Here is a 19,733-nt window from a genome sequence, read left to right as displayed (position 1 = left end):
GGTTAACCTTAATATTTTGTTCAGCATACAGTAAGTTTTAAGAACTAGTACTTTCACCAGATCTTTCCAGTACAGTACATACACAGTATTCTCACTTCCACTAGTGCCTATTCACACACAAATGATTATCATCTTCATCCAAATTTTCCCTCCCAATAGTGTAGCTTTACAGCATCTCATAACTACTTTCCTCATTCACTTTTTAAAAGCATAATCTCATAACTAGTACATTCAACTATCTCATACCATCTCTACAGCCATACAACAGTGCTGTATTGGTGCAATCTTACTTCTTGTTGCATCCTCAATAACCCAGTTTTTTCTTCACCTTCTACTTGTAAACCAACATCACCTTGTCAATAATATCAAAAAACTCGTAGTCTTAATGCTGGAATATACAAAGTGTACAGTGTTCATAGTGCCATAACATGGGGGTGGATTTTTGTTAATTTGTGGTATACTTTTCCTAAGCACATACAAATGCTGTGGTTTAGCAATACTGTTCAGTGTAAAGTACAAAGATTTAAATACAGGTACCATCATTCAATGTCAAGTGCTGGGTATTGTTGGTAGGCAGTATTCACTATGGTATGCGAAGAGCTGGTCACTCATTTTATGACTCCTAACAAAAGCAAACTTCTCTTGACCAACTGGATGCCATCCAACAATTGTGTATTGTAGAATCAGGCGCTTTTTTTTTTTATGCACTCGACTAACTAGCCAATCATTTTACCGGGATTTTAATATGATACCACCAATTATATAAAACCATAATGTAATTTTTATTACTAAATGAAAGGAAATTAAAAGAACATATTGTGTTATCCTTTAACCTGGAATGACTTACATATGAAAGCATACAGATGTCAAGATAGTTGGACAACTTGCATATCCCAATGATGGAAAGCAGTGCAAAAAGTGACCAGCAGTTTTAGCATAAACAGTACAGTACAAAAACAATATAACATGCTAGCCAGATTAAATACCAAATGATAGACCCACTGATCAAAGATACAGAAAATTCTCGAGCATGCTGACCCACGTGAAAATTGAGCGATGCAAGTAGTTGCAACAGTGTTCGTCAATATGCATTGTGTGACATACGAGCTGCAACTCAGTGCAAGTCATATACGATGGTTTTTCTTGAAGAATATTTACCACAAACAACATTTTTTTGTCTATTCCTTCCCGATTTTGTCCTATGATTATTATGTCACTTTTAAAATAATGTGATCTCTTAACCTCTGCCTTCATGCCCAAGAGGACTTGATATGCCTACATTAGATTATACATGCATACATAAGGTTTAGACTGAGGAATGTGATAACACAGGGTTCAAGGTCACATACATACTAAATTTGACTTTAAATATTTCATCATATAAATTCTTACAAAACAATGGCTTAATTTCTGTAGCTACTCTTCTTCACAATCCTGACTGCCAATATTTTCACTTTTCAACCGGCACAACAAATACAATCAATAAAAATGTTCAAATACCACTCACTGCCATCTACTGCACACAGATATGCCAACCAAGAAAGCAACTGTGGCAGCCATTCTCGAAACACTTCCAGGGGCAGGTAACAAGCAAGAGTGAGCTAACAATATCAAAGCAGCCTTAAATAATTAAAGAATCACTAATTAGCCATCTCTACACTGTATAGTGTATATTCACAACATTAATTACAAAGTCATCTCATTAGCAATAAAAAAGTAAACTATTCATCAAATAATTCATTACTTTGGTATAAACTCATGAAAAAAAAAAATCTGATGATGGTGTACCGACATGACTCCTTCATGAAGTATTTGAGGGCTAGCTCTAAGATCACAATCTGAAGGTCCCAATGCCAGCCAGTAATGTAAGGAAGGCAGCAGATATGAAGGTTATGGTGATGACTTGTCCAAGACCACAGCTGCACAACCGTTAAGCACCAGCCAGCTGCTGTGTGGGCCACTTACATATCTTCATCACCCAGATTGTGCTTCACCTTACTGAAGTCAAAGTCTTCCCCAGTGCCTCGGCGGTAGATAGAGAGTACATCCAAGCATGTGGTCTCAAAGTGGGATGTGGCATCATATGATTCAGAAATAAATATTTGGTTCTCTTGGCCATCATTAACTGGCTTGTAGATGGGAGAAACTGTCACAAATCTGAAGAGGAAAATTAAACAAAATAAAATAAAATGGAATAGCTGAAATCATGCAAAACCATAAAATATCTAAATGTTAATGTTAAAATACCTGTACATCGACTATATAAAAATTAACAAAGGAGCAAAACAAACTATTATCATATCTTACAGCCTCAAGTCGACCTTAACAGCAACAAAACAGAATTAAAAACAACCTTGATAAAAGCTACATGGAAATTATTGATATTACTAAACTAAACAGAACTAAACTCTCCACAAGTTCACAAAAATCCCCAATCCACTTGGGGTTTGGAAAAGTTATCCCCCTATTATTACATAGATCTGCCACGTACAAAATGTAATCTGAATGAGATGTAGATGACTGATGTTTTTCGAAGGGTTTGATTCTACTAAACACTTGATTTGTCTAGGTGATATAGGCATACAGGAACAACATGGTATCAGACATGCATTGTGACGACAAGTAAATGCATACATCTCCCAATACCCCTATAACTGCGCCTTGAAAGAATCATCATGGTGACCCTGAACTGACTGTCATAATTCATTAATTCGAAATCCCTAACCTAACCTATCCAGGATGTCTAAACTTATATGACCAATACCATTCAAAAGATAATGATTGAACAGAATGTCTAAAGGAGCAAAATACAATAAGGCTCCAGAGTGAAACCTCCAATGCATTTCAGAGTACAGCTGAAGGTATTGAGATGTTAAGTACTAAAACAAGAACAATGAAAGAGGCAAAATTAGTATGGGTATGGACAAATTTTCCTTATCTGATCAAAACACTGTAGATGGTAATGGGAGGTAAAGAAAAGGTAATAAATAAGTAACACATACCAAGTCATCATGTATTAAAAATGTGGCTAGTGTACAAATGAACCACCAGATTATCTTGACACTTTCTTACGAGTTACTCACTTTTGTTTAATAGGTCCCAAAAGGTTGAGGCCAGGCAAGATCTCTGCTTCAGGATTGTCAGTCTCAACAGTAGTGCTCACCAATGCAACAAACCATCCCTTGGCTGCAACCTGGTGTGTATATGACACCAGAGATACGTAGATATCTGATGGGAGAGAAAAAAAAAAATAAAAAATAAAAAAAAATACAAATTTTATATAATTTACGTACTGTAGTAAAAATAGATTCTGAAATGGGTCTGAAATTGTTTATGGTTTTAAAATAATTAAATACCAGTATAAAAATGGTCACAGAAACTGACCAAAGCCATTGTACCATTTACAATGCTGAGAACAGAACACAATGTATTAAGAATTTTTATAAACAAAAAATAACAGGGCCTTGCTCTTATTTATTATTAGATCAGTTGATTCTCGATTAAATTCACCGAACAACCTGTATCATAACAAACACATGGGATGATACATAAAAAGGATAGTTGGAGGCTGCCATTGACATAATCAAATCTGACAGCATGAATGGTGATCATATTACAGTACTTGTATTAGTTTCCGGACACTAAAGTTGAAAAGACAGTGAATATCTTCTTAAGTGTTTTCATTTCTTTCTTCCAGAGGCAAAACTATAATGGCTGGTACCATTACTGAAGGTGAAATTCAGCTGTATTTTTAAATAAGTTATCTTCACAGGTTGGTAGGGCAGTGTTAGTTAGCCCCTTCACCACAGGAAAGCCAACTTTAATATTTTACTTGGCTAATATACAATTTTATACAGCACAGGAGATCCCATAAACAAGTGGTTATGGAGAGCATATGTCAGCTGTACAAAAGGAGCAACAAAGAGAATAAAAATTAAAATAACGGTGAAAGAATATAAAAATGAGCAGATAGAGGAGGATAAAGGTAGCCACAAAATATTACAAACAAGAAACTGTTTTGGATGAACAAGACGCTTCCTTGAAGGAACTAGAATACTGTAGTGAATAATAAACCAAGAAGACACACGGAAAAGGTAATTACACAATGTATTTTGCAGAAATACAAAAGTAAAAGGAAGAAAAAGAGAACACTTTTGACAGCAGCTTTTCAGTCTTTTAAGCCTTTTCCCCACTTAGTGCTGTCAGTGCCTGACTCCAGCTAATATTCATAGATATTATTTTATATACTGTTTTCTGACTGCTGCTAAGAATATAATGTTTGATGTAACTTCTATACTGTGGATACGTTAAGTTACTTGTTGTGTCACTTACCGGAAGTCCTATTAACTTGTTTCTGTGGGATGATGATCTGTGTAGAGAGGGCATCCTTAGTGTTACTGATGGGGTGATCCATCAAACAGATCGCTCGTACCACCTGCCCAACCTACAAAAAAAATTTGGTTAAAAAGAAGTGAAATGAAGCACAGATGTGAGACTAGTTAAGGGATTGCTTATAACTTAACAGTCCATTAACCGATACTATGTTTTAGTGCTGTACAGTTCATTCCCTCTCAAAATGAAACAGCATCAACCCCAAGTGAGATAAAACAGCCACAACAGATGGTAGGCAGGGGTAAGTTAGTTCAGAGATCTCAAATCTGTGATTCAGTTTCACCACTGGGAGTGAACTTTTCTCCATGACTGTACAGTTTTTTAATAAATACATATAATTAATGTATCCTAAAATGTATTGTATTATTTTTAAATTTCATATGCAATTTTAATCATAACCTGGGGACATTTCTATATTTTCAGGGGGTAGGAAAGGGCATGCAAAGGACTGAACATATTTCGGACTCAGATTATATATTCCCGCTGAAATAAATAAAAAAATTCAAACATCGGTCTACAGTGTCGGATTGGGAAAACTTGCCATTCATTAATCTCAATCTTAGCTTCATGTAGTATTGCCAGACATCGTGCTATTTTAGGGGTTCCAAACGAGGATAATATTACATTTTTCGGAGATGAAAAAGTAATAGAAAACTTAAGTAATGAAAAGCAAAAATAATGCCGGTGTTTGAATGCATATAAGAGCTGGGACAGCAGTATTATAGCATCTGGGTTCCCAATTTATTTCAAGTAGTTCCAGAATAGCTACAGATATATTATGGTGATCAGCCAATTCAATCCTGTCAAGCCCTATCAACTCAACTCGCTTGTTTATTTGGATCCAGAAAGGAAATGAGGGTGGTGAAACTGTAACTTGGAAATGTGTGTTCTTGGACCCTTTGGGGGATCGGGGGGAGGCGCATGGATTGATCTGTGTGTGTGTGTGTGTGTGTGGAAGGAAGGGGAGAGCTCCAGAAAAGGTTAAGAACCACTGATCTAGACTACTCTATTGTATTTTCTTTGCATACACATAAATATATCTTAAGAGAGAGACACACACACCAGAGTAAATTTTCAGTTGAGTAACTTACTTTCTCCACTCTGTCAGGCACATAAGTTGGGTCACAGTACACTTGCTTGCATTTGGCAGTCTCATTTCCTGATCGCACACCAACTACCTTGCCACCTTCCATAACAATCTCGTCTATAGGCTTGTCCAGCATGTAGGTACCTCCGTAAATTGCAGACAACCTAAAATTATACAAATAAGATATTGCTGTGATGACAACACCCTAAACACAGACAAATGAGATCACAAATAACTTCCCAGAATTTAAGTAATAAACTAGAAAAGTAAAATTCCATTAAAACCTTTGTTCTTATCTAGTAAAAAAAGAAGAAAAAAAAAGGAAAAAAAAAAGAAAGTGGATAAACGTGTAAATTAGGTTTTCCTCCTCCCCCTATTTCATATGAGAATACGTACATGTAATTTACTCTGCATGAAATTAGCTTCATATAAAAAAGAGACAATCCTCATTCTGGAAATATTGAAACGTGACTTTTTTTTTTTAGGATAAAGCACCTACTTAAACATTAGGTTTCAAGATTAGAGGCAGTCCCTGATTTACAAAAGGGCTCCATTCCTGAAATACATTGCATAAATGAGACGACATATTTCCAGAATCCCATAATAAAAGCTGGTGTGTGTGTGAATATATTTTAAAATGCTACAAAAACTTAATGTTTTTTTTTTTTTGGTAAACACAATGACTAAGCCAATAATAAACAAATGAAATACATACAGCAGAGGACAGAGAATTTACTAAGCAACTACATTTTGTCACAAACCTAACGATACATGTGTTACTTATTAAATACCAACTGCAGATAAAAATTTACAAGTTGCGAGTTCCCTAAAAGAGGTTCAAATGGGGCTTGTTCATGTTCCAGAAGCTTCAAGTGAGTTGCAACATTTGCCAAAAGTACAAGGTTCTTAAATAATTATTGTCTGATTGAATACTGTACCCTGTAAATGGCCCATACCTGTATCTTGCTATCTTTACACTGATTTACTTGCATTACTAAAATATTATTATTATTCTCTTCACATAACTTTTCAAATTAAGCCAAAGATTCAAGGTAACAAGTAGCATCTGGTGTAACTTACCTCATCTTCGTAACTGGATCTTTATAAATTGGGGAGCTGCCTGTACACAACCTTTTCTAATTCCCTGAAATGGTTTTTGAGCCCATTTTTGTATCCCTGTCATCTTCACTAAGTTGAATCACAAAGAGAGAGTAGGCAGGGGTGTTTATATTCCCAACTTTTGCCAATGTATTTAACTGAATTTGGCACCAGAGTTATACTGTTGTCCCCCCATATAGGACACCTAGGCAGCATGCAGTAAGTTATCAGTTAAATCAAATCACTTTTAAAGGATCACACCACCCACTTCAGTCGTAAATTTAAACCCTAATGTAATATAGTAGTTTAAGAAATGTATACAGTATTTATCAAACAGACTGCAGTGACAAGGTATTTTGCCAGGATAATCATTAAACAATTAATAATAATAATAAAAAAAAGTACTGTACTGGTATTGATTTCAACAAATGCTCTAGCCTTAGCAATGCAGCTTGGATATCAATACTGTATTAGGGTATGTAGATTTGTTTAAGTACAGTATTTCAACTAAAGAGAGAAGACTGGCATCTAAATTTTTACACATTCTCGTGTAACTTTAAGAGGTATAGTACACAAAAATATAGTTAAAAAATTAAATAAATAAATCGCTGTTAGATAATGAGAAACAGTCTACAAGATGCACCGTCACTCAAAAAAATGTCTTTACTGTACAAGACTGTGTTGAGAAACTATGACAAAGGATGAAGGATTTTGACAACTCTACTGAGACAGCAGGAATCACAGCGTTCATTCTGAAATTCATCAATTGCCCCCCAAGTAGAGATAGTTTATTGAGATACTGTACATGGATAGAACTTACCTAGCAAAGCCCTGGGGAAGCTCGCCAAGACCATACAGAGGGTATAGGTAGGGTGATTTGCCATAGCGGGCAAGGGAGTCACTGTACAACTTGATTCTTTTCAGTGTTTCACCTGCTGGCTTATTTAAGTAGTCATCATCCCTGAAAAAAAAAAAAAAAAACATTTGAACAAAATGAGTTCATGGAATAGTTGGTCTTAAAATACATTTGAGGAGTTTGAAGACAATAACACATACTGTATTCCTGAACTCATCTATATAAAAAATGCATTGAATTACCCCAAGGGTCCAAATTATCCTCAGTATCTGAATTAGGGCAGTGAATTGACATTGTTGAGATATACAGTGTTTATTTATTCAGTACAATATATATATATATATATATATATATATATATATATATATATATATATATATATATATATATATATATATATATATATTGTTGAGATCTAGGGGCAGATGCCATTTCACCTTTTATCAATGATACTACAGAACCGTAATCCACGTTTTGGAGTAGCAGCAGTTTATTCAAATACAAATGTAAATAAAATAAATATACATTTAAGGACAAATATACATAAAGTGAATCAATTTCCTTTGGTAAGAATACAGCGACCATTACTGTATGCACCTTACATAAACCCGGTGAAGCTGTGTGCAACACGTGCAAAAAAAACGGAACACCCCAGTTACTAATATGTAAGTGTACAATATAAATTTATAATCAAATGTCTTAATATCTGTTAGGTCTATATTAACTATGTAAATTTTGCGAGACTAGTATTTGCAGACCTCCACCCCAAGGGGTTTAGGCTTGAAGTGAAAAGTTAACTTTTCATAGCAAGAAATTGCCTTATCTGCCAAAATCCACCACTGAGGCAATCATGCTCAGTATTTTTGCAGTAATGTAAACACTAACCAGATGAAGTCACCAAGGAATCAGTTTTGTACAAAAGTTAATTTACAGCACAGTTATAAAAGCTGTCTTGGCCCACGAAAAGCTTGGCGGAACGTCCATTGTTCAAGTTTCCATCATGGTTATTTGTATCATTTGTACAGAAGTGTACCTGAAATTCATCCCCCAATAGTTCACAACAGATATTAAAAATTCATGTTTAATGAGTAGATTTATATTTAATCATCTTAATATCTGGTGGGTTTGTACTGGAAAATAGTAATTTATGAAAAACAAGCCTATACCAGTAGTTTTTAATAAAATGTGTTTGGAGGCTATATTAGTGTATGCAACTTATGGGCTCTATGTGAGGCAGCATTTTGTCATGCAAGAACACTAGTCTCATCGTGTCAGACACTGGGGTAAATTTGACAACTGCACTGTAACTTGGACATTTGGGTAGCTGGGTAGTCTTTGATTAACTTGGGGGAGTTGCAACACTGCCTTGTCAGCTGTTCCCACCCTGTGGGTTGATATCAGGAATGGCATCCAGCCATAAAACTTAGCTTTAACATGCCCGATGGCAAACAGGCCACTGATCAGCAGTGATGAGCTGGGAGGAAGGGGGGGGGGGGCTCATGTTCTGGTTTTATTCAACAGCTGCCATCGGGTATTCACAGCTAACCCATGCAAGCAGGAAAATGGCTGTAAAACCTTGATGATGATGACAGGTCACATGTCAAAAAATTTCTAAATAATTCAACCCAAAAAATCCAAATTATTGAAGGGCGAATTAGAGGGGTTCGAGTATAAAGACAATTATAGATACAGACTGAGTGGCCAAAGATTCAATAGCCAGTACTTCATACAATTCCTTAAAACCAACAACTACAGCATGAACATGTATCCATACTCCACAATAGTAAACATAAATAATGCATAAAAAATATATACAGTATATACAAAATTCCTGTACTAAAGAGGTACTTTCATGGCAACTAATGCATAAGGTAATTTTCTTTTAGTTATGGTTAAATCATAAGGTATAAGGATCAAAATGAGCCATTCATAACAACAGCTCACCAGTATTTCAAATTCCCCAACTGAGCAGCTGACATCCTTTGCCTATAAATCCATGTTTTGTTCTCACAAACAAGCAAATTCTACCTCATACACTCCTAACACAAGCACTTAATGTCTAGATCAACAAAAAAAATCTCAACACAATATCAGTTTCATTTACATCTACACAAGTCCAAAATATAAATAACTAAAAGCTTCAACATACACCAATTAAAAATAAGTTGAAGTACAGTACCTCCAGCTACTGTACTGTATTGAGCAGAGGGTAACTTAACACCAAGCTTATAGAGGAGTCCTCACCTGTAGAGTGCCAGAGCATGTCCAGTGAAATCAATAGTGTTCTTGTCAAGGTTGAAGTGAACAAAAACTGCATTCATGGTGGTGTTAACGGGATCAAAAGCTGGCATAGCTTTCCAGGTTGTAGGATCATCATCACGATAATCCTGAGTAAATACTAGGAAGTTCTTGAACCTTCGCTTCTCAAACATACCCATCAGATCTGTGGAACACAATAAAAAAACTTACTGACTGAGCATTAGCTAACAACAATAAAAAAACTTACTGACTGAGCATTAGCTTACCCCTAAAAGCATATTTTACCAAGAATTTACCCGATGCTCAGAAGAAAGTACAGCACATAATCCTCAGTCGCAACTTTTGACATAAATGTGGCATGGAAATTATATCTCCAATGAGATGTTATTTTCAACCAATCTCCTAAGCTTATTAATGTTCGCCAATCTAGCTTCATGCATGGTTCTATACTTATCAATCCCCTTACTTGAATTCTCAGCATAAAACTAAGAGATTTCTAAGGTTGTACGTACGCAGATTCAACCTTATCCAATTTCTGTAAAACTTCACTCAGCACTATCACTTGAGTTGCTTTGTGGATGCCAATACAATGGCAGAAAAAATAAAGAAGCAACAAACGGGAAAAGTAGAGAACAGCATTGAATTCAAAACCATAAACACTGATGAAAAGGCGATGGCAGCACATAGCAAACAGAACGGCAATCGTTACTGTATAAACACGTGCAATATTGTTGAGACTTTTGTACAAGGAAACTTTTTGAAGTTTTCAGATTTTGGATTTTCAGATGAAATGTTTTCAGATTTGGAATTTACAGACAAGATTACGATATGTAATGTACAACAATTCTTAAAGTTTCAAGACAATTCAAAAAGAACTATATAGTAGGTGATTACTAGTCCATGAAAAAGTACAGTAAATAAAAGACTAATATTTGCTGTAGCTTTTGCCATTTTCAAAAGAGCATACAGAATTAAACATGAAATCTGAGAAATAAATAAAGGGTATTCTTTAGTTCTGAATACTGTAGTGAACAATTTAATATTGTACTTGGGAGTGGAAGGAAGTGACAAGTGGTTTGGCCTTACCTGACGTTAAGGCTTCCTTTTCATCAGCAGGAACTTTGGAAATTTTGTTGCCCTTGTACACATAACTACCCTCAATGGACTTGAACTCCAGGTAACGAGTAACACCAGTGTGGATGAGGAGTTTTACAAGCTGACCATTAGCCATCAGGAATTTGGGAATGAGGTCAACATTCCAGTCCCTGAAATAAAAGTAAAAACAAATTAAGCAATAATGATATCAAACCTATTGCAACGATGTGAAATAAAATACTGTACTGTGTTGTAAAGGATATACCGGTAATTGAATCTGCATTACTCACCTAACAACAAATACTTGAACTAAGGTCCTACACACAAGTACAGTACAGTTGCAACTCTTTTTTGTGAGGAACATATGTGAAGATTGATAGCTTTTGAGTTCTGCAGTGATAGATATAAAGGATACACATCAATATACATTACTGTAAGTGTATATATATTTGGCCAGTTCCTCGCATACACAAAATCAGAACTACAATATTGGCAACGAATGAAAAAATATGGCTCAGGATACAATGGGCGGCTAATAAAATGATACTGTACTACCTGAAGGTGTTATCAGACACGAACACAACCATTTTTATATGAATAATTAAGAGCCACATCCATTGAACAGCATACAGGAAGCAAATGTTCTTAGTACATTATACATGTTCAGCAGTCAAATTTGGACATGCTGTTTAGTAGTCTTGTAGTTTTAGCAAAAAAAAAAACAAAAAATAAATAAAAAAATAAAAAAAAGAACTGCCATGAATTTTAATACTGTAATGGATCATCAGGATTAATTACTACATGGTCACTTGAATCACAGTTCGTACAGTCACTGGATCAATAAAGGATCACTCGCCAAGTCACTGTATAGTCACTGCAACACTATTATATAATATGGATCATTTGGGTAAGTACTGATCACCCTAGGGCTACCCGAAACTCACCTAGTTCGGCCGTATGCCTCTTCTGGTGGTGGGAGGTTGAATTTGGTAAAGAGGTCCTCCAGGGGCGTAATAGAGGCACTCTCCCCGCCATAATATTTGTTGCGGTCCATGTGCAGCACCTTCTTCCCCGACACTGACAACATGCCTGATATGATACATTCCTGAAAAATATAAATAAATAAACCAAATAAATAATAATTCAGTACAAATAATATAAATATCTATGCATCTATCAGTTCACCTCCATTACATTCTTTCCTTTGAGGCATCTATACCCCCTGATTCAACCTACACAGATGAGAAGAGAACCGACGACAAACACAAGTGGTGGATGAAAGATATACAGTACAGTACATAAATAATACCTGATACAGAATATAAATTGTCATGGTTTAGAATTACTGTATAAAGGACATGACAGAACTGTGTATGGTGGAATGACTGTGCATTAAAAGAGTGGCAGAGCAGAAAAATCCCACTGAAAAATTAAGTTTAAATTTAAGAAGTATTAAAGCTACACATACCTGACCTCACTTTCACTGACCACAAGTTAAGGACGAATGAATTTTTTTTTATTAATTCTTGAAGTGTCTAAGGATTTAACTAGTGGCCGCCATAAAAGGAACAAGGCAACAAACAAACAAAGATCCTTGCAAGGCTCAGAGTGTGCAGTGACCTACTCCACCACTTAGTAAGGAGGATTAATTGATGGGTATATATCTCTTGATGGCAAAGTGCTCACAAGTAATTCATGGTGATGGATACCATATATCATCCAGGGCAAAAATCTCAAGTAATTCACAACTTGCCAATGTAATATAAACCAGTTATACATATTTTTCCCCAAATGACATCATACCATTTTACTTTACACACAAACAAATTAACAGTACAGTATTACACAATGTTCCAGACACACAGTACAATCTTCAGTACATCAAAACGGTTATAATAATTAGAATGGAAAGAAAACATTACACCAACTCGACTGCACCAAATTATAAGAAGGACATGAGTAAAAGGATTAATTCGAGTGGTGTTTGTTCCCGTACAGCTGCAGTACTTGGCAACTTGTACACAAATGTGGACTGCCAACATGGCTCACCACTACTAAAAAAAAATATGGAGAAGACTGTCAAGACCATTTAGCCATGAACACCAAAGTTGTAATTCTAATTATTATTTTTTTATAGTTTAACCCTAAAGTTACACAACCAATAAAAACCTATAATACACTTAAATATCTCCTAAAGGCAATATCAGTGCTAATGCCAAAGCTAAATCATCTGTTTCTTTAGTTTAGTTTCATTTCACATATCAAGTGATAAGAGCTCAACTAAAAAGTGAAAATTACTCAGATAACCTCAAACTGATGTTAAAACTTATCAAATGAAAAAACACCTTCATATAATACTAATTGTCATAAGAGGAACTTATCAATAATTTATATGTACTGTATTAACATGTCATGCAAGTGTGTGCAATGTGCAGTGGTGGATAGCAGACTGACAGGTACAGTGCAGGCTCATGCATGACTGACTCCACACCAGCCACTGTGACTCATCCCCTAGGTTGCCACATACTCACTTCTACCTCACCACTTCCTGATAACCCTACAATCTAAACACAAAAACATACATTATACCACCAACTGGATACGGTATTACAAGAGCTATAAGCAGCACTCCATAAGTTAGGTAATTAATAACATAAGAAAACTTTGCCATGACCAAGCATATCTGTCAATGCCAAGCAAAACCTAGATAGGAATTCCACTCCCACATGGTCTACCAAGTATAAAGCTTAAAAGTGAACAGTTTCAATGACTTCACCTGGGCTGAATAAACAACATTCCTTCCCTCACCATAAAAGGTGAAGATGGAAACATATAATGCACAAGAATAACTTTCGTGGAAGTCCTAAACTTAAATGGCAATGAAAACAACGGATGCTCATCTAACCGGGTTAACAAGTCCAACTTAACCACCGTAAACCATACTTGAAAAACTACCCAGCATGGAGTGATTCTTTCCAAGATCAAAGCATATACAAATTGAACAAACAAATAATTTACCCAACTTAAAATCATTCACATTAAAATTTCCAACAGAAATGGCTACTACTCCTAAGGTTAATGTTACGTCTTTTCTTTATACAAGACAAATACTGTACTGTACAAGAACCGATCAATAAACTGGATGTACTGTAGATCGTAATTCCATTCACAACAATATTTCAATTTTCTTGATTACAAAACTTATAGTAGTGCAGTAGTGTAACATAATAATACACACACATACATGTAACAGACTAAACAATGCTCTTATGCACTTCAAGACAATTTCCCAGACATGAAACCTTATAGTAAACAAATATGAAACACTGGCTAATGCAAAACACCCCACAACAGTGATGTAGCTTTATCTTGGGATTCAAATAAAACTGAAGAACTTATTTATGTTCCTGGGAAATGTAGGGGAGTAAAGTGCAATATCGAGCATCTCTCAAGATCTGTGTGTCCAGTCCTTGGGAATCTTTCATTCATGCATTAAAACTACTACAAGAAATAACTGCATTTGAAAGTTGTATTAAACATTAATACAACATATACAGTACACCATTAAAAGTGCATACAGACAACTGCTGCCAAGACTATCAAAGCAAAACTGCAAGTAGCAATGTCTACTTTGCAATGTATATGCTTTTTGACACATCCAAACACACAGCACCCACAGAACAGCAATGTCTGCCCGTTTGCCAGTGATCTAATAAAAGAGAATGAATTTCACGTCTACTGTTCGTAATAAATGCATCGTACATATAGAACAGTTTGGCAAATACACCACTAAGAATTATTCCAAAGGAATGAAAACAACACCATATCAAAACTGAACATGAGACGAGTCTTGTAAACTTTTATCACACAAAAATAATTTTACAGGTGGGATCCACATTAACAGACTAAATTATACAGGGTATACATGTACTGTATCGTACAACACAATATAACCTAGCCTTGTCTACTTCACAGTAGCTATGAATATAAATATTTTTTAATGAGGGACAAATCACTGGCCCACATTGGGGGGGAGGGGGGAGATAAAAATACAAATAATAATAAAAATACAAATATTTACATCGTAAATGACAAATGTTACCCAAAGCCCACAAAAGGTTGGGGACTGCTGCTCTAAACACCCTGGGATGTACAGTCATGGACAAAAGTTCGCTCCCAGTGGTGAAACCGAGTATCAAGAATGGGTCTCCGAACTGACTTTCCCTGTTTCATCTCATTTGAGGTCGATGCTGCTGCATTTTGGGCGGGAGTAAATTTTTGACCCCAACTGTACACTATCTGGACCAGTGCTCTCATGAACCTTGAGCTTTGACAATTTAGTTCTAATACTGTACACACCTTCTGATAACTTGGTGTGTGCCCGTGTTGCATCAAATGCCTTTCCTTAAAAACAAGTACCTGGTACATACTGTATATAGGTTGTTTGCATCCTCTCTTGTAAACATCAAAGAAAAGAATTTAATTCATGCCTCCACCCTGTCTTGATCCAAGACTGCATAACTAGCATCAAACCTCAGTTCTGATATGTCCCACACATCTTTAATTTTGAGTTTGCAAAAGATTGCCCTTAGAGTTTGACTGGGCCTCGACTGTGATCCACCCCTGAAATTCCTTTTCTGCCCTTCCCTTCTAAACTGAACTTGGCTTGGCTTCTTTCAGTCATGTTCATCATGTATACAGAAACATCCCTTGAAACTGAGATTTCTTCTTAAACTAGTCAACTGCTGCTTGATTTACATATACCGGTCTCTTAGTTGCCAGCAGGCTTGGTCTTGAGTACAGTATATATTTTTCTATCAATAATTTACTTTCCTCTAAAGATTTTCAAAGTACATGTACTGTAGTATCTGCTTTCCTATTTCTCAGCAAGTTAGATCAGTCCACACTCCGTGTTTCCTTCCTCACCCTGTTGTAATCACCATCACAATATTTGAACATTGGCTTGTTCTTGTTATTAAACAGACAAATCTCAGACACTGCAACATGACAGTTAGTGCCAAAGGGGGCTCAACACTCCAATTTAACAACAATACCTTCCTCATTAGTTTCGATGAGATCCAGATGTTTTGGTTCTTGTTCACCTTTATGAATTGAGCCTTTAAAATGTTAAAATTGAAAAATGACTCACGAGTTTCTACAAAAAGAGTTCCAGGATTATTAAAGTCATTCAGTGCACAGTACAGTGCTTTCGTTACTCCAGTCGATTTCACCACAATTGAAGCCCCCATGACAAGAACTTAAATCCGTTGCTACGAGTCCTATCCTGCTCAGATATTTTAAGAACTTTCTCTATATCTCCTGTATTGATTCCATTCACCCACTTAAATACTTCTATCATATCTCCCCACACTTTCCGTCTTTCTACGGAATGCAAGTTTGTTTCTTTAATCTATCTTGATGGGGAAGGTTTCTAAGTCCCAGAATCATTTTCGTCATTCTTCGCTGCACCGACTCCAGTGAATTGATATCCATTCTAAAATAAGGGCACCAGAACTGAACAGCATAAACGAGGTGCGGCCTGACTAGTGCAAGATATAATTGCAATATGACCTCTGCACTCTTATTACTCGTTTGCCTTATTTCGAACATTAACACACTGTTTTCTAGGCCGAAGGTCCGGGCTTACGAGTACCCCTTGGTCTCTTTCACAAGTAGACTTCTCCAGTTGAATGTTGCTGAGGCAGTATATGTTTATAGTATTTGTTCTTCCAATATTAAGTATGCTGCACTTGGTGTTGAATTTCATTTGCCATTTCTTTGACCACTCCTAAAGTTTATTTAAATCCTCCTGTAGTGCATTTGCATCCTGCCCTGAATTACTCTGCCACCCTATTTTGGTGTCATCTGCAAACTTGTTTATGTCACTGCTGATCCCAGTATCTAGATCATTTATGTAGATTATGAACAAAAGAGGGCCCAGTACTGATCCCTGGGGAACCCCACTGGTTACACGGCCCCACTCAGATTTAACACCATCTACGCTGACCCTCAGCGTTCTATCGGTGAGCCATGATTTTATCCAATTTAAAACTTTCCCCTCAATACCATGAGCCTTAATTTTTCTCAGAAGCCTCTGATGCGGTACTCTGTCAAATGCTTTGCTAAAGTCTAAGTAAATACTATCATAATTTTCATCATTATTTACTACCTCACAGACTTTCCTAAAAAACGTCAGCAGATTTGTTAGACAAGATTTCCCCTTTGTAAATCCATGTTGAGAGTCGTAGATTAATTTGTTTTTCTCTAAATGCGATCGGATGCTATTTGCTATAGTGTAATTGATTCAAGAAATTTCCCCACTACCGACATCAAACTAATCTGCCGGTAATTTGACGCTGATGCTCTGTCTCCCTTTTTTAATATGGGTACTACATTTGCCCGTCTCCACAAGTCTGGCACAACTCCAGAGTCTGATGATTTTGAAAATAAATTTACGAGGGATCCTATAATCTGTTCCTTACACACACTCAAAACTCGAGGGAAAATGTAATCCGGCCCTGGGATTTTGTCTTCTTTAATATATTTATCTAAGAACATCCTCTTTTCTAAGAGTGATATCCTTTAGTTTCTCATCTTCATTTACCCTAAATATCAGTTCCACCTCTGGTGTTTCCTCGTGAATTTCTTCTGTGAAAACTGATAAGTAGCTATTTAATGCTTTGCTCATTTCCTCACTATCATTGATCACTTCCACAAGACCTACTGTAGTACTATATCAGGTTAATGGTCTTTAAGTAGTGTTTTAAAATCTTGCTCTTTAGTCTGCATTTGAGTACATGACTTGTGGCTCTGAACTTGGTAACAGAACAGACCTCAATACATCCTCAGCAGCTGCCACATGTACTGTATTCATTGTACAGTATTGAGCGAGATGTGGTCAGACTTTGTTACATTTAATTAGTATGCATCTTCAAAACATCCACTTGTACAGTACTTCTCTTCCTTGCTTAATCTCCCATTCTGGGCCTTAATAAAGTTACAAACATCGAGATTAAACAAAAATATCAGAGGAAACAGATGAATGGGCGAGTTACAGGCCACAGCAGCTACTGTGGTGCCAACATACAAAAGTAACAATCATGTAATATGAAAATAATACCAAGAAAATACAATTAAGAGGGTGATGCTTGAAATGGATATACCTATTTATATAACAAATCTCTAAAGAAACATTAATTGGTGCCATGTGTGGAGTAAGCTGATGGCTGTGTGTACCTCATGGCACACTTCACTGAACTAAAAAATCAATAGATAAATGAACTCATATTTTAGGAGAAACAAACCACTGCCAAACTTTGTTCCCGCCGAAATAAGATATACTCCTGTAATGTGTGCCATGCAATTTGTGTAGCCAGGGGTTTACTCTCCAGTTTTAGCTAAAATATGTGGTCATAGCAGAAACACATATGTTGCCATGTACTGTACCAGATAACAATTCATCCCTGACTAGTCTTTACCCATTTCTAGTGACTACTGTACCAGGTCATTATAGTATGGTATGTGGTTATATTCTTTTAATTATTGCCTTAAAACTCTGGTAATCAAAATACCAGCTGTAGCCAATGTTAACTTTACCATGAACCTTATAGTTTTTGTCCTCCCAACTTTCTGGTTCTATTGCAGAAAAAAAATATTAACTTGGGTGAGATTCAGCATACAGGGGGGTTTGGATCGTTATAATTACCTATAGTATTTAATGCATTGTGAAGTCACCAAGTAGCTATAAAAATACTACCACTTCATTCAATAAATATATAATTACTACTATATCTTTCCACAAAGATAAATTGCATAATTCTAATAACATACTGTGTAGTCAAATATTATCTGAGCAAGTCCACACACGATTCTCAGGTCTGATAGCCATAGGCACTACAACTAGGTCAATGGCATGGCCAGATGCCAAAAAGTTGTGGTAGAGCTTTATCATTCTAAATTAAAATTTTCCGTTCATTTCTGCGTTATAAAAGTGTACAGTTTTGCTCTGATACTCTACACACACACTAACGACTGTACAGCCTAGTAAAGCGAGTAATAAGTTATACAATATATAAAATCTATTCACAGTTTGTAAATCTGAATAAATCTTTCAAAATGGTAACCTCCTCATACCCGCAGTGTAAAATACGACGCCTGACACCAGATACTTGGATAATGAGAGCAGGTGGAGGACATAATGGGCGTGCATGATGGGGCGGAGACCAACATCAGCTGATCACCTCTCTATCTATCATCTATATTTATTACAATTTACATACCAAGGTTGAATAGTATTACTGTTACATAATTAGGTGTTAATCATGGGGGTTTTAAGCTATGGGAAGAAGATGCAAAAGCCTGCCCAAGACATTGACGTTAATCCTCGGTGGTCCATACCAGGCTAGCCGCGCCGATCGAAGACAACTTGTTAAAATTAATGACCAAAATTCAAATATCAAACAAAAATATAATATCCCTTACCTTCAGGCCAGTACCAAGGACGATACAATCATATTCCTCATCCATGATGTTTAAGTTTTAGGTCGTAAACAGAGAAATATATATACAGGGTTTGTACACCGGTGACTCCCTACCACAAGAGGTTGTCACGTCCGCCGCACCGCTGCTCTTCTGGCCAACACGCCAACCAAACTAGTCCCTTGTAACACTCCACTATTTTTTTATTCTTGATTAATTAAGTATGAAATCTTACATAATAAAAGCCATAAATTTAATTGAATAAAAATATGGATTATAAGTTTAAATTAATTTATTTGTTATAAAGAGGCGGAGTAATACATGTTGGTGCGGACGTCAACAGATGGCAGTAGGGTGGTGGTAGCTGTCGTCTGCAGTTTGACAGAGCGTATCACAAACTGTCACTTTCTCTCTGATGTGGCAACCAAATATTGAAGTAGAATGCTTGGACAGTTATGAGAACTCCAT

At 36.2% G+C, this 19,733-nt stretch overlaps 1 protein-coding gene across 1 annotated transcript; it reads right to left on the bottom strand.

The window, feature by feature from the left end:
- Positions 1-816: 816 nt before the first annotated feature.
- On the bottom strand, positions 817-19,425 carry LOC121865748 (rab GDP dissociation inhibitor alpha-like). Its single transcript, XM_042365295.1, has 9 exons — positions 19,269-19,425; positions 11,732-11,892; positions 10,779-10,957; positions 9,678-9,876; positions 7,398-7,538; positions 5,484-5,643; positions 4,333-4,444; positions 3,084-3,228; positions 817-2,157 (listed from the first exon to the last, which is right to left on the bottom strand). Exons 1-9 carry the CDS (start codon positions 19,311-19,313, stop codon positions 1,962-1,964), a joined length of 1,338 nt encoding a protein of 445 aa, XP_042221229.1. The 5' UTR covers positions 19,314-19,425; the 3' UTR covers positions 817-1,961.
- Positions 19,426-19,733: the final 308 nt, after the last annotated feature.

Source organism: Homarus americanus, unplaced genomic scaffold, assembly GCF_018991925.1.
Source record: "Homarus americanus isolate GMGI-L3 unplaced genomic scaffold, GMGI_Hamer_2.0 scaffold45333, whole genome shotgun sequence".
Classification (NCBI taxonomy): domain Eukaryota; kingdom Metazoa; phylum Arthropoda; class Malacostraca; order Decapoda; family Nephropidae; genus Homarus; species Homarus americanus.
This window is presented reverse-complemented; position numbering and strand designations above follow the sequence as displayed.